Below are 15503 nucleotides of genomic sequence, written 5' to 3' on the forward strand. Positions count from 1 at the left end.
TCTTTGAAACAGGCATTGCCGATATGTAGCGAAGATAGATAATAAAAGACCTTTACACTTCTATCACATAGGTAAATAGTTGAAGATGAATATATAAAGTTTACCTGATTGCGGTTTTCCTCCAATATATTTATCAGTTCTTTGTTCCAATTGTTGTTTACACAAGAACAGCTCGTTCCTTGTGGCTATTATTTGAATTTCGAGAGCTCGCATCTGAATGAAGAAATAAGAAATCATTATCTAATTATTTCAGTATAAACACGGATGTTTGTGATAAATTTGAAATATAGAATCAACTTTTAAAGTGATTATTTAACAGCTAACATTTATCAGAGAACTAAATGTATGTAAAATAATTTACATAACATACCTGCTGTCGAAACTGTTGGTTTCTTTCGCTAATTTCCTTATTGTCTATTTGGAGCGCATGGTTTGTCCTCTCCAATGATTTTTGTTATTTTTTCTTCCATAATAATGTTAATCAATTAATTAACAGCCATTTGTTTTATTTTAGAAATTCCGTAGCAAACTCAATGAAATAAAAAACAAGTTTGCTTCTTTAAAAAGAAGCATGCGAGAGATCTATTTGCTGCTGTGAGAGATTTGTTTATTTCGAAAATATTTGGCGATATTTTTGCATAAAAGACACATTGAATGGTTATAAATTACAATTAACAAAATTGAATTTATCATGTACATTAAATATATATATAGTATCATAATAAAAGTAGTATCAAAATAAAAGTTTCTTGTAAAATTCAATAAGCAAATTTTCGGTTAATGTTTTGATAAGTATATGGAAATATTTCCTCTACATTTTCCAAAACGGGCATTAAGTATGTTAATCAATTTTAAGTCCCAGATTTACATAAAAAATTTTTATATCATTTGATTGGAATAAGCAGTATATAAAGATGCATGCATCCAACCACAATTAATATTTGTGGAAAATCTTGAGTAAAATTTATGCCATGTGCGCCAAAAAATCTCCGTTGCGTTATTTAGTCGTACAGGTTAAAATGTTTATGGAGCAGCAACATTTCAGTACACGGTTCTCTCGGTCATATAATAGTGCATGGTGATATTGTACCTGTAATGTTCACTGTTACTATTTATCGGAACATGAAATAGTAAAACGCTATTCAGAAAACAATACGTACAGTAATTGATGTATACAATTTAAAAGATTAAAACGGAATGAAACATCCACGTAGCGTGACGTAAAAGATATTTTCCGATTTTTCTACGTACCGATTTGTTCACTTCGATGTTAATTTTTCGTTTAAGTTAAGTCAGATTTTGAAACGGAGCATGCGCAAAACAATTTTTGTAGACTGCTCCTTATGATTTTACGCCATAAATGAGTTTTATTCACTACAATTAGATACGCAAAAATGGATGCCGCCAGCAATCAGCCTGAATACTGCGGAGAGGTCTGATGACCTCTCCAAAAAGAAATTTCTAATGAGCGTTTATATGACGTCGAACAACACGAGATCTTGCTCAACAAGTCGCTTTTCAAATAAATATTTAAAAATAACAAGAAAACGACGGCTTTAGGCAGATAAAGTACTGTGATGAGAATATTGTGTTTCGGCCATTCCATTTATTTATATGAATTAACTTTAGATATTTACCGCCTACATAGCTCCGAGTTGATTGTGCTAATTCTTATATGATTGTATGTAGGATTTTCAGTTTTCTTTCATGGAGTGTACTTATATGCAACGGAAGGTATTTTTATACTAAAGAAAACATGACTGGCCAATATACCAACTTAAAAAATATGTAAAAATTGTACTCACGTTCGCAAACGGGAATATCGCCTTCCCAGAAGCCAAATTCCCCGCAATATCTTGTGGCAGGACCAATTAATTCGTATCCTCTTTCACACTTGTAACGGACCCGATTATCATATGTGAAACGCTCACCCTCGGTCCAGCCATTTAAGATCCCTCCGGGGTGTCCACACTGTACGGCTGTCATAACAAATAATCAATATTGATTTGTACTTTTTGTCTGCTATTAGATAAGAATGACACTATTTGTTTACATCGTATTCATTTTATTTTTCTATTTCATTGATTTTTTTATTAATATAATTTTTTTTATTAGTTTTAGTTGTTGTTGTTCTTCTTCTCGGAAGGTTATGCTCCCTTGAAATAATTCACTGCTTGTTGGAAACAATTGAATTAACATTGAATATTTAATTTAATAAACGCATTAACAAATGAAAACGGTGCAATATGGCCAATGTAGTGTATTTTTGGTAAAAGTCATGTTTTCTCTCCGAATAAATCTTGAAATTCATGCGCTACCGATGCCATTACAAATGTGCGAAGTAATATCGTTAACAATTTACTTTGATAACAGGTAACCAGACCAATTTGACAAATATCAACTCTACAATATAGCTTCAAATATTTAGTCCGATTGAAAAACCATACCTGCACATACTGGCACATTACCCTCCCATTCTCCAGTAATAATACAAAGTCTTGTCCTGCGACCAGCTAGATCGTATCCTTTTTTACAGCTATACGAGGCCTCTGATCCCGCTGTCAAACCGGTGTAAGTAACATTGCCATGGCTGATATCATCTAGTGTCGGACAGGCTGTAATTTAATAGCCGTAGTAAACGTGTATAAATTCAGTAAAAATAGTTCCGTAAATACTTCTGTATTTTTATCCTTTTCAAAAATGTTGTTTTCAGAAAATGGAATGGTATAGGACTACTGCAAAGTTCATAATTACTAGTATAATAAATCAAATTTATGAACACAGTGCAATAATTCAACAATAATAAATAACCTTTTTTTAATTGTAGTGTTTGCTGTATATTTCTTTTACCAATATAATAGTTAATAGTGCAAATGCTTTATATATTTAATTTTAAGGTGTGGTCATTAATATTCAAATGCTATGCATGTTTATATAGACACGTTCATCCGGATATAACTAGTATATCAGCCAATGCTTTATTATCAGCTACTTGTGCTGGAATATAAAAATTCTTACAGCCTAAATACAAAATCTCTTACAGATTGAACTAGGTAAATGCTTACAGCTAAAACAACCGACACACAGCTTAACGCTTTGAGCTTTAACTAGCGACACACAGCTTTAACTAGCGACACACAGCTTTAACTACTGACACACAGCTTTAACTACTGACACACAGCTCTAACTAGCGACACACATCTTTAACTACCGACACACAGCTTTAACTAGCGACACACAGCTTTAACTACCGACACACAGCTTTAACTACCGACACACAGCTTTAACTACCGACACACAGCTTTAACTACCGACACACAGCTTTAACTACTGACACACAGCTTTAACTAGCGACATACATCTTTAACTACCGACACACACAGCTTTAACTAGCGACACACAGCTTTAACTACCGACACACAGCTTTAACTACCGACACACAGCTTTAACTACCGACACACAGCTTTAACTACTGACACACAGCTTTAACTAGCGACACACAGCTTTAACTACCGACACACAGCTTTAACTACCGACACACAGCTTTAACTACCGACACACAGCTTTAACTACTGACACACAGCTTTAACTAGCGACACACAGCTTTAACTACCGACACACAGCTTTAACTACCGATACACAGCTTTAACTAGCGCCACACAGCTTTAACTAGCGACACACAGCTTTAACTACCGACACACAGCTTTAACTAGCGACACACAGCTTTAACTACTAACACACAGCTTTAACTACCGATACGCTTTCAGCTCAAACTAGGTATGCATGATTTATAGAGGACGAACTTTTTAGCTCGACATTTTTTTTTGAATAAAAAGTTAGAGGTATTGTTACAGTGATGTCGACATTCTCGTTGCCGTTGCAAAAAAATCGGTCGTTTATATCTTTTACCTTTACAAAACTCCACAGGAGTGTCAGAGACGGCCCCTTTTGTTTTCCCGGAAATATCCGCACAGGCTATGACGTCACCCATTTCTGACGAACAATTTAGTCGCAGTGATTCAATATCTCTTAGAGACAGACTTCTACTCCACATGTTCAGCTGAGTAATTTGGCCAATAAATGCTTCGGGACTGGAAAACCCGCCACCTAACGTATCTTGGTCCTGTCCAATGATGAATTGTCCACCACCTTTACAAGAAAACAATTCCTTTGAAAAGTGTTTACTTTTTGTCTCATTTAAAATCAAAGCAACTACAGATAGGCTGGCTGTCTTCACAAAAATACTCAACGTGAACGTATATATTTTTCTCAAAAAACAATGTCATTAATTCTATTACTCAAAGTATTAAAATGTATTACGCTATATATCTGTCTATAAAATTGTACTTGGAATTTTGACACTTCCTTACACTTCCTTACTTACAACACTATCTTAATACCTGTATGCAAGAAATCGGCGCATGTAAACGGTAAATCTTCTTCTTAAAATAGCACAAAACTTTCGTAGCCAGTCCATAGTTCGCGTTTGTGCTTCACGCTTAATACACATGCTGAATTGAACCAGTAGTCATGTTTACGCAGTAGTTCTATGACAGTAGGACCTATAATGCGTATGCTGATTAGAGAGGTCATCAGATCTCTCTACAGTGTGTTGACGTTGATTGCTGGCAGCATCAATTTTTGCGTATCAAATTGAGTTTAATGAATCTCATTTGCAGCCTTAATTCTTTAGAAACAGTCTAAAAACATCGCTATGCGCATGCTTCACATCGAAATACGACTTTACTCAAACGAAAAATTATGATCGACTGTAGTAAATTGTTTATTGTTTGTGAACAGCGAATTCGAGAATAAGTGACAGTAAACATTAATTTTATAAAAGCTATAATACTGCAAAATTTGGAAAGGGGTATTGTTTTAAGGATTGTATATCTGGCCAACATTTTTTAAAACAATTGGGTCATTACCAGTTCAAGTCATTGGCACAGCTCAGTTATTTTTAGATAATTATGGTCATTCCTCATCACTTAGCCAGTAAAGGTCCTTCCCAGACACACTTGTTTTAATTATGCGCAACAAGAGGTCGCAAACCTAAAGTACTATTTTTAGAAAAAAAAATTATAGACAAAGCAGTCATAAAATCTAATATTTTTTAAAAAAATATTAGATTTTATTATATACTTATGAATGGAATATTTAAAAATATTAATGAAATAAAATGCGTATATTCATTTTTCCGTATTTTCACTGTAAAAAAAGTATTTTCACTGCAGTGAAACATTTGTTTCGTATTTTCACTGGTTTCTTTCCGAACTACTTTCTGCTATATTCAGCCAATATACAAAATTTAAGGGAAAGTCTTTCAAATGGTGATGTCAAAAAAAGACAAAAACTGTGTATAATAAACAGAAAATTCAAGTGTGTTTCTACAAATACAGGATTTATTTTTATCTTGTGGTATAAAAATTATCACATTTCACTCGTGGCTGCCGCCACTACTGAAATGCCTGCTTTCATACCACTGGATGAAAATAAATCATGTATTTATAGAAAAAACTTGAATATCCTCATATCCTCTATTTATGACTGCTTTGTCTAAAATTATACATATGAAGGGGTTTTTCTCAGTTTATTTTTCTGCTGTTGACAATTTTAAAGAAAAGTTAAACCATAAAAAGTACAAATATATTTACTTAAGTTTATGCTGCACTAAGTTGCACTGTTTTTATGCAAAATTGAAATGACTTCTTTAGCGACGAATGACTGCAAAATCAAAACATGCAAAACATGCAAAAGGTCAGATTTCAATTTTGAATAAAAAACAATTAAGTTCATCGTTCATTGGGTTTTAAATGGAGCTAAAAACTAAGCATTTATAAGCTTCGGACCCAACCCCTTTTCAACAATTTATCATTATTACTTGTAGTATCTGTAGATCTATATATACTGCGAATTTGTAAGATGCAATGTGGAACAAATGTTATGCTATTGATCTATATTAATGTATTTAATTTATGTATTTATGTTTGTATCGCACAACAGTCTGTATATCTGAACTACTCGTGCGCCATTTTGAACATTGTTAAGACATTTTAGCACGCGCAGCATTCAGGTCGTGCAAGGAAACGTGCAGACTAGTTGCTACAAGTTGCGCGCCAGTCCACCTTTGCACGTAAATAACGCTAGCTGCATGTGCTTTTTTTGGGGGTTATTTGAGTTTCTTGGAGTTGAAGAGTGATTGTTACTGAGTGTTAAACTTGCTTTTAGACTGTTGCTAGTATATAATTGTGATGCATAATTTTATTTTAATTGATTTTATAATCCTGCTTTCACTTTGACTTGATCTATACAAGCTAAGAGTTCTAAATGTTGGACATATTCAGCGAAAACGTGTTTTAGACAGATTTCTGTTAAAACAGAGTAATTTCGTAACAAAATAGCCAAGCACTATTTTATCACCTTATGAAACGTGTATGGAAATTTTGCTGAACACCTCGCCGATTATTCTTAATCTGAGAGACTGACGGAAATAGCCGATATGTTGCTTTTGTTCGCAGATGACATTCAAATATTTAGAAGTTCTTACTTTCCTGTCATTTGAACAATTTAACAAATCTTCAACAGCTGTAAAAAGACTTCTCGCATGCTTCTTTTTAAAGAAGAAAACTTGTTCGGATAATCTTTGGTTTCCGCCAGATTATTTTGGAAATGGCAACAAACTTAACAGTTAGATTATTAATGGACCTGACAATCGCCATTCTAAAAATGTTTTTCTTGCCTCATAAAAGAACATCTTTATTTATATGATTTGTTTGTTTGTTTCATTTTACGCCTTTTCCCAACAGTATTTCAGTCATATAGGCGGGTAGTTTCCTAACCATCGTTCCTGGAGAGTTACACCAGTACTAGACTACCTTCCTCCGCGCTAAACTACCAAAGCATCTCCCGGGGATCGAACCCACGCCAGAGAGGTAACTGGATTAGAAGTCATCGACTCTAACCCCTCGACCACGGAGGCGGTTTATTTATATGAAACTTTATCAATTAACAGACGTATATTGAGTCCGAAAACATTAACGTGTTAATTAACTAGCATGTTTGAGTTCTCAGTGCATTATTTCAAGCACGAGCAAGTAGCCGTGTAAAACCTTCTTAAGACCTTCATGAGGAAGGTAATTATAGTCTGTCCCACCAAATTTGAATATTGCATTTTTTTATTAAATATAATGGTAAAACTATTTAAATTTATGTCTTGTTAACCCTGACTTCAATATCTCTAGGCATGTTTTTCTTTTTTTTTCAAAAAGTCAGTAATATTATTAAAATGTTAAAATTATTTTTTTTATTCGTTGACTTAGTTACCTGACGTCCATTTCAAAATGGCAGCGCCCATACTGACGTCATTTAGGGTTCGTCTCACAATTAGCGTGAAATGTACTTGGTAATTATAAAAAATTTGATTAATCTTATTTACTTACTGATCAATATCTAAATATTATCATTGAAAAATGAGAACGTAGTTGGTGTCAAAAAGGCATTTTACTAGTGAACCATTGTTTAAAATAATCACCAATTAAAACCATTTGAAGTGAAATACCAGTAACCATATAGTAGCATAACACCCTGCGCATTTGAAGTGACGAGGGGCAGGTAATTCAAAGCAAGCGTCCTTAAGTACTTGATAAAAATGTCTTAATTAAAAAAGTGGGAAATATTTCAATGGTGTGACTAGTAAAGCAAGAAACTACATAAAACCTTTGATCGTTTGTCCATTCGACAGCCTTCTTCCACTGTCCATTGGAATTCCGTTCATGTATATCTTCCACTGACCTCGATTTGACTCCCACATGACGCAGACGTGATACCAGTTTCCTGTGTTTGCTCTTGCCGTAGTCGTTCTTTTTTCACCATTCACATAAAACGCAAACCTTGAACAATGATATGAAATCTGTTTTAACTGGTGAATCAGGTATCCTTATTTGCATTTAAATGGGAAATATTGTGTAACGTGCAATCATTAGTCAATTTTAGCAAAAAATCAGTGCCCTCGGTAAATCAATGAAATGAAAACAAATGCATAAAAGAAAATAGTTGAAAGTCGTGAACTCGGTTTTATCGTGTATTAATGACAATTGAAAGTGCAGCATCTCTTACGTCCCCTAACCCTAGCACCGACTTCTTACCACCCACTCTCTCCACCACAGGTTGAAGCAATTTAAATCCTCAACTGGAAACATTGACCAAGCCGCCTTTAGTACATTGTGATTCACGTGTTCATTGGTTTAATATTGAACAAAGGTTGGTTTTAGATATAAAATAAGATCTGACCGATGAAACCTTTTTTATATATCAAATCTCGGTAAATGTCGTAAATATTGTCTATTACGAAAAGTACGAAAACCGTCTATATTTCTATTTTTAGATTTCTTACCCGTCATAGTCAGTCAGGGTGAACATGTTGTCGCCATCTTCATTTGCATAGGAGAATGGCGTGCCTTGATTTTGTTGGTCGTCTGTTTTCATCCAAAAGCAGACGGTTGCAGACGTTAAGTCTTGTTTCATGTCAACACGTGCGTAGTCCATGGTGCTGACCGTAGCAGGAAAATCAAGTTGAAAGTTTGTATCGATGACTATAAAACAAATTTTTACTCTGGTTTGTCTAATATTTTCACATTCCTTTTTTTAAAACTACAATGTATTCAATTAATGTTGCCGTTTTTACTTCTGTTATTGCTTTGTGCTTGCTGTTTATCTTTTTTTTGCAAAATAAGGGAAATAACTGTTTTATCTTCAAATGAAAATAGAGCTATGTACATGAACAATGCAGCATTTATAGGGCATCTTTTCCTTTTTAAAATTACAAAGAAATCTAAACAACTTCTATTTTTCTTTTTTGTTTCGGTATCAAGAGAATACCTGAACTTTTCACATTCAACGTGTTGGATTAGCCTCTGCAACCAATATAGGACCTGTATTTTGGTAGCTCAAGTTTTCCTTCCCTAAGACTTCGAATAGGCATTTCCAAATACACTTGTTACAGATGTGAAGGTCTCCTAAATATATGTTCATACTTAAGGATATTTAGATAACATGCTAATCTCATGAAGTAAAGACTGAACGAATACAGATTTAATACAAAAAAAAACAGACCTGTAGAACAATCTGCGCCAGTTTTTCTGCTTGGACAGTGACATTTATAACTACCAATCAAATCCTCGCATTTAGCTCCGGATGCGCATGGATTGCTCGCACATTCGTCGATGTAAACGTCACACGCTTCTCCAGTAAAACCCTCTTTACACTCACAGCTTCAAGTTAATAACAGTAAAATTTATGCAAATTGCATTGGATCATTCAATCATATAAAAGTTTTGTTTTATAATGTTGCAATAGTTTTGTTTTGTTTGTTTGATTAAGGTTTTACGTCACACCGACACAGTATAGACCTCAGGTGCCCCTCCGTGCATTTTATCAGGCACGAACGGGCACCTGAGTAGAACCACCGACGTTCCGTAAGCTAGCTGGATAGCTTCCTCACATGAAAGAATCCAAAGTCGGGATTCGAACCAACAGCGGTGAGGGGGCAAGTAGTTTGAAGTCAACGACCTTTCTATCTATTCTAAAAAGATATCTAACTATAAGAAAGACTTTCTTATCTCAGAACGACAAAGAATGATGCAATGTTTCCTAGACAGTTTCATACCAAAACAAGAATTGAAAGTTAATTTTACTTTGTTACATATTTGAGCCAGTATATAGCCTCTTCTCTGCAATTTATTTTAGTTTATTGGCAATTGAAGTAATACTTTTCCGTGCATAGTTCATAATTCATGATTAACGGAACCGTCGGGTTTTATAGCGCACGCAATTCTCAACAATATCATCATTGAATATTAGTGACTCATTAATGAACTAGAAATGTGTCCATAGGACACTGATGCCCCCACACGCCACTGTTCTGTCAATCTTATGACTCAAATATTTTTTGGACTACATGTGCCACAAGTTGAAACTAAAAATCAACAAAGAGCCATAATTCTGTTAAATTTGTTCACAGCAAAAATTCCTTCCTTTACTACCATTTTACACATTAAGGTTGTTAATCCCTGGAAGTTTAAGCAAAATCTGCCAACCGGTTTAAAGAGGAGTTGCGTTCACTAAAATTTCTACATAGTAATTAATGAAAAAATCAACAAAGGGCCATAATTCTGTTAAATTTGGTTGCAGCAAAAATTCCTTCCTTTACTTGCCATCAACACATTAAGGTTATTCATCCCTGGAAGTTTAAGCAAAATCTGCCATCCGGTTAAAGAGGAGTTGCATTCACAAAATTTCTACATAGTATATAGTGAAAAAATCAACAAAGGGCCATAATTCTTTTAAATTTGGTCGCAGCAAAAATTCCTTCCTTTACTACCATCTACACATTAAGGTTGTTCATCCCTGTAAGTTAGAGCAAAATTTGCCATCCGGTTTAAGAGGAGTTGCGTTCACAAAAAATTTCTACATAGTATATAGTGAAAAAATCAACAAAGGGCCATAATTCTGTTAAATTTGGTCGCAGCAAAAATTCCTTCCTTTACTACCATCTACACATTAAGGTTGTTCATCCCTGTAAGTTTTAAGCAAAATCTGCCATCCGGTTTTAAGAGGAGTTGCGTTCACAAAATTTCTACATAGTAGCTAGTGAAAAAATCAACAAAGGCCATAATTCTGTTTAAATTTGGTCGCAGCAAAAATTCCTTCCTTTACTGCCATCTACACATTAAGGTTGTTCATCCCTGTAAGTTTAAGCAAAATCTGACATCCGGTTTAAAAGGAGTTGCGTTCACAAGATTTCGGGACGTACGGACGGACGGACGGACTGACGGACTGACAGACTGACGGACTGACGGATGGACAAGTGCAACGCTATATGCTCCCACATTGTGGGGGCATAAAAAGCAGCTCCCATAACTTGAAAAAGTACATACTTAAACGTGCCACTCGAACCCTTACATGCCCCGTCATTTTGACAAAGTCCATGAGCACAATCATCATCGTCAATCTCACATTGCACTCCCCTGATTCCATCTGGGCATTTACACTCATATCCGGCCACCATATCGTTACATGTGCCGCCATTTAAACATGGCGCTGACTCGCATTCGTTAATATTAACTTCACACATAGAACCTACAAATTAGATTGTCAATTGCAATATACGAAATGCTAGTATTTTCCTATTTTGTGAAAAAAAAACGTTTGAATACTGACAATTAAAAGGAAGCAAAAACATTGGCTTAATATAGTGCATACATGTTTTAGGATCAGCGTTAAAAGACTAAATTAAATGCTCGCATATAAATAAAAAACGGACGCGAAAGTCATTATTCAAGTCCAAAATACCTTTCTTAATTCTAATATTGCAATTAAATCTTGAAATATTCTTGAAATTTAATCGCCATTACGCTCAAAGTGACACGTTCATAAAAATGAATAAAGAAAAAACACAATGTTCGTACAAGAGATGTAGAAATGGTTCATTTCATTTTAACCATAAATACCTAAAGTAACGAGAAAAGCAATAGCGCGATTCTTTCTATTCTTCTTTATAATAAAAAGTAACTTCCACAAAACAGAGATAACGAAACTTTCAATAAAATATCATGTTCACCTTCGACCACGGTCGACCTTTTGACCTGAAATGCAGGATATACATCCACATATCACGTTTCTAAGTCATTGAATATAAAAAGAAACTTGATCAAAAACGTAAACAAAAGTCATTTTGGGCTAAACTTTTAACGTTTTCTTATATCAGGCCACAGTGACCTTGACCTTTCACGACAAATGGGTGTGGCAGGTAGAACTAGTAAAGTGCAGCTACGTAAAAATTTGAAATTCTAGGCAAAATCGTTTTGATATTATGGTTTTACATTATAGTACCAAGAAACCTTGACCTTTGACCTTATCATCTGAAAATATGTTTGATATGCAACACATCAAGATGTATCCACATATAAAGTATATCTTTATAATATGTTGTTCATATTGATGTAAATGACCATGAACGAAAAAGGTGAACAAACGCCAGCGCCGCCCAGTTGGTTATGATAATAGAAAATTGGAACGAAAATAATTAAATGGGAGTGTTTGACTATTTATACCTTTAAACCCGTTGGCACAACTGCACGAGAATCCGTTAGTCTCATCGATACACGTGCCACCATTATCACAGGGTGAACCAATGCAGTCGTCAATATCTGCCTCACATTTCTTTCCTACAAAATTATCAGAATAACAATCTCAACAAAATGTTCATAGCTAGTTAATCACTCATGGATATTTTATCCTCTCCATGGCACATTTTACAGCTGTGTCAAATGCACAAGAATATCAATTTCATTTTTTTTAGGAGTGGCTAAAGAATTAAAAATATTTAATTTCTTATATTTTCATTCCTCATATATTTATTAAGCATGATAATATGGATCAGACAAAAAAAATATTTTATTAATTTATTTAATCACATGTTTACAGCTAAATAAACACAATGTGAATGACAGGTCATACCTGTAAAACCCGATTTGCACGTGCATTGATAGTCTGCAACAAGATCTTTGCACGTACCACCGTTTTGGCACGGGTAAACATCACACTCGTTCACTTCCTCTTCACAGTGCACACCTATGGATAAAAAATAAAACATCGTAAAAATAGGCAAATGCTATTTACATTGTTACATTTTTATTTTACACTTTTGGGAAAATGTGTCTTTTAAAAATATCTTATCACTGACTGTTAATGCTTTCATTACAATATCCTATGTATATTCATTATTGTATTTTTATTTTTGTTTTATTGTGTGTTGTATTTGGGTCCGAAGGCCAATGTTACAAGAATAAACTTTAGCCTGTCTTTAATGCCCAGAGTAGAAACAAAACAATCTTCCTGACATTTAAGGTTATTATATTTTTTATAGTCTCTGTATTCCAAAATTTATTTATATGGCCTAAAATGGACTTTACTGTGTTTCCATACATTATTCATAAGATAAATGTAACTTCTGTCGTTCAATTATTTGATTATTTAAATTTAAAAAAAATTGAATGAGTCCTTCCTTAAAGCTATATGTCTACAATTGAGCGAATAAAGGTAATTAAGAAAAACTATTCATACAAACTTCAGAACAGAACAGAACCTTTATTTCAGACTTGTACAAAATACATCGTCATACACAATTTAATCAATCAAATATATTTAAATATAAGTCACATTACATAATAATACCATAGTCAAATGTTAGCATAGCACATGTTTTTTTTTGCTTAATTTATAATTCCGTTAACACAAATCATATCAAAATATTAGCAAAGCAAATGTAATCTATGTTTAAAGTTAGACATTAAGTAACCAATAATTATTTATCTACGCTATGTTATACAGATGATTAACCGTGAATTCAACGATGTGTAACTAATACTCTCATAGCCAATGCTTTTCTTATATATATCAAAGCAAGGCTACGTAAAATAATCTTATCACTATATAATAATTCTAAAAATTTATACACGCTAGGTCTAACGTAGTAAAATGTCTGAATGTAGGCTATTTATTTTCTTAGGCCATTGTAACAAGTGCAAACCAAAACAAAATGATACTCATCTTCAATATCATGTAAACTACAGTATATACAAAAACGTTAATTTCTTGGTATCCCATTTGAACCATAACGACCAAATTGTATATAAGTAGCGGATGTGCTAATTATCTTAATTTAATAATATAGTGCCTAAGGCTGCTGGTAATAAACCCATATATTTTTCAAACTGGAACACATTTTTTATATCCTTTGATAATAATAAAACAGGACTACTCACAATATCAGCATGCCAGATTTGTACAAAGGAATCAATTAAATGCTGATTGAATTCTAATAAAAACAATTTACTACATAAAACCCCTTCATTATGCCATAATCAGAAAGGTGTATGAAAAGTTAGAAAAAAAGTTTGTAAGGATTGAAAATCCATGTATTTTCATATCTTCTGTAAAATATGATCGTTTTATTTATTTCTATTACCAGATTTCTACACTTCAATAACAGAGTAACAGCCGTACTGGTTTTGATTTATGCATTAACTAAAGTGTTACATAAACCATTAAATCATATCGCTGCTAAATATGAAGTATTATATATTTTTTAAAAGTTATTATTGTCACTCGCCTTCGTTAAACAAATTTGAAAATATCATGTGTTCATCAGCAAAAATACTTTTACATTACGTATTTACACTTACCCGTATAGCCTTCTGCACACAAGCAGTCAAACCCAAAAGGCAATTTAGGTTTACACGTGGCTCTGTTTGAACACAAGCCCTCGAAACAATCGTCAAATTCCACAGACTCTTGCTGCTCTCCGAAGCCCTCAAACGCTGCAATATTTTGAGGGTCGTCCGACTGCGCATCTATAGAAATAAAGAAAAACCTTAATGCTTAACATACAAACAGTGAGGAGTAGTTTGATATAAAAGGCATTATAGCATAAAATCGGCTATTTTTCCCTCTTTTGCCCATGTTATAACGGGGCCAAAACCATGCGTTAACATTGTCACGCGCTCTTGTTATAGCCCGGTTTTACCTATGCGCAATACATACAAAAGGCCCAGAAAACAAACAAAAAATGACGATTTGGCCTGTTTGCCAGAGTCATGCGCTCTTGTTATATTGGAATTATTAATTCGAGGGCCTCAGTCGCATAACGGCGAGCAGCATTCAAGTAATTATGCCGGCAATACGGCGTATAGACATCGCCGCTTATCTTGGTTGTCGCCCTTTCTTAGAAACGGACAGTTGTCAATGTAAACAAAAAGAATCTGTCATTCAGTTTAATCCCCCGATTAACTTACAAAAATGGAAAGCGCAAAATGAATATAAGAAAACGTTGTTTTATTGACGTTTATATTGATAAATGTTCTGTATGTTTATTTGAGAGAATAATGTTTATGCCTGATTTTTTTTAAACTCGTGCGATTCTGAAATTGAATTTGATGTCACTGATCTTTTTCCTACCGCCAATCTGTAATCATTCTAGAAAATTCTGAGGCGCCTGTGTTGTCTTTGGTAGAGTAATGTTATGTTTTTCTTAAGTTAATATATCTCCAAAGTTAAACTTTGTTAAATCAATTAAAATTCGAAATTTCGTTCGGTTCTGAAGTTGTTGGCCCCGGAAAAAATAAAACGCATACGTAGAACATGTAGAGTTGGATAAATACCGTTCAAGCACAAGGATTTAATGTTTGTGTTTTATATATAATATACATCATGAATCTGTTTTAAAATTTTATGCTATAATAGCGTCAACGCACGTTTATTTCGTGTTATAACGTCTGCAGAGTCCCTCGGAACTGTTGGAACCCTCGCCCTACCGGGCTCGGGCACCAACCGTTCCTCGGGACTCTGCAGACGTTATGACACGGAAAAACGTGCGTTAACCCTATATTATGTAATTGGTTTTGCATTTCAGAAATTAGTATGACATTGCGACGAAACCAAGCTTT

General features: G+C 34.1%; 1 protein-coding gene across 1 annotated transcript in view; it reads right to left on the reverse strand.

Moving 5' to 3' along the window:
- Positions 1-1725: 1725 nt before the first annotated feature.
- The window catches only part of LOC132756432 (sushi, von Willebrand factor type A, EGF and pentraxin domain-containing protein 1-like), a 34691-nt gene continuing 20913 nt past the window's right edge, over positions 1726-15503 (reverse strand). Inside the window, exons 19-28 of the mRNA XM_060747507.1 lie at positions 14244-14411; positions 12517-12630; positions 12111-12224; positions 10935-11136; positions 9112-9269; positions 8393-8591; positions 7717-7889; positions 3910-4149; positions 2448-2615; positions 1726-1979 (exon numbers count right to left, since the gene is read on the reverse strand). Of these exons, the coding sequence (XP_060603490.1) occupies positions 1741-1979; positions 2448-2615; positions 3910-4149; positions 7717-7889; positions 8393-8591; positions 9112-9269; positions 10935-11136; positions 12111-12224; positions 12517-12630; positions 14244-14411 (1775 nt within the window). The 3' untranslated portion in view covers positions 1726-1740. The remainder of the gene's footprint in view (positions 1980-2447; positions 2616-3909; positions 4150-7716; positions 7890-8392; positions 8592-9111; positions 9270-10934; positions 11137-12110; positions 12225-12516; positions 12631-14243; positions 14412-15503) is intronic.

The sequence above is a fragment of the Ruditapes philippinarum genome, unplaced genomic scaffold (assembly GCF_026571515.1).
Source record: "Ruditapes philippinarum isolate M1 unplaced genomic scaffold, ASM2657151v2 ctg2972_1_1_1_1, whole genome shotgun sequence".
Lineage (NCBI taxonomy): Eukaryota > Metazoa > Mollusca > Bivalvia > Venerida > Veneridae > Ruditapes > Ruditapes philippinarum.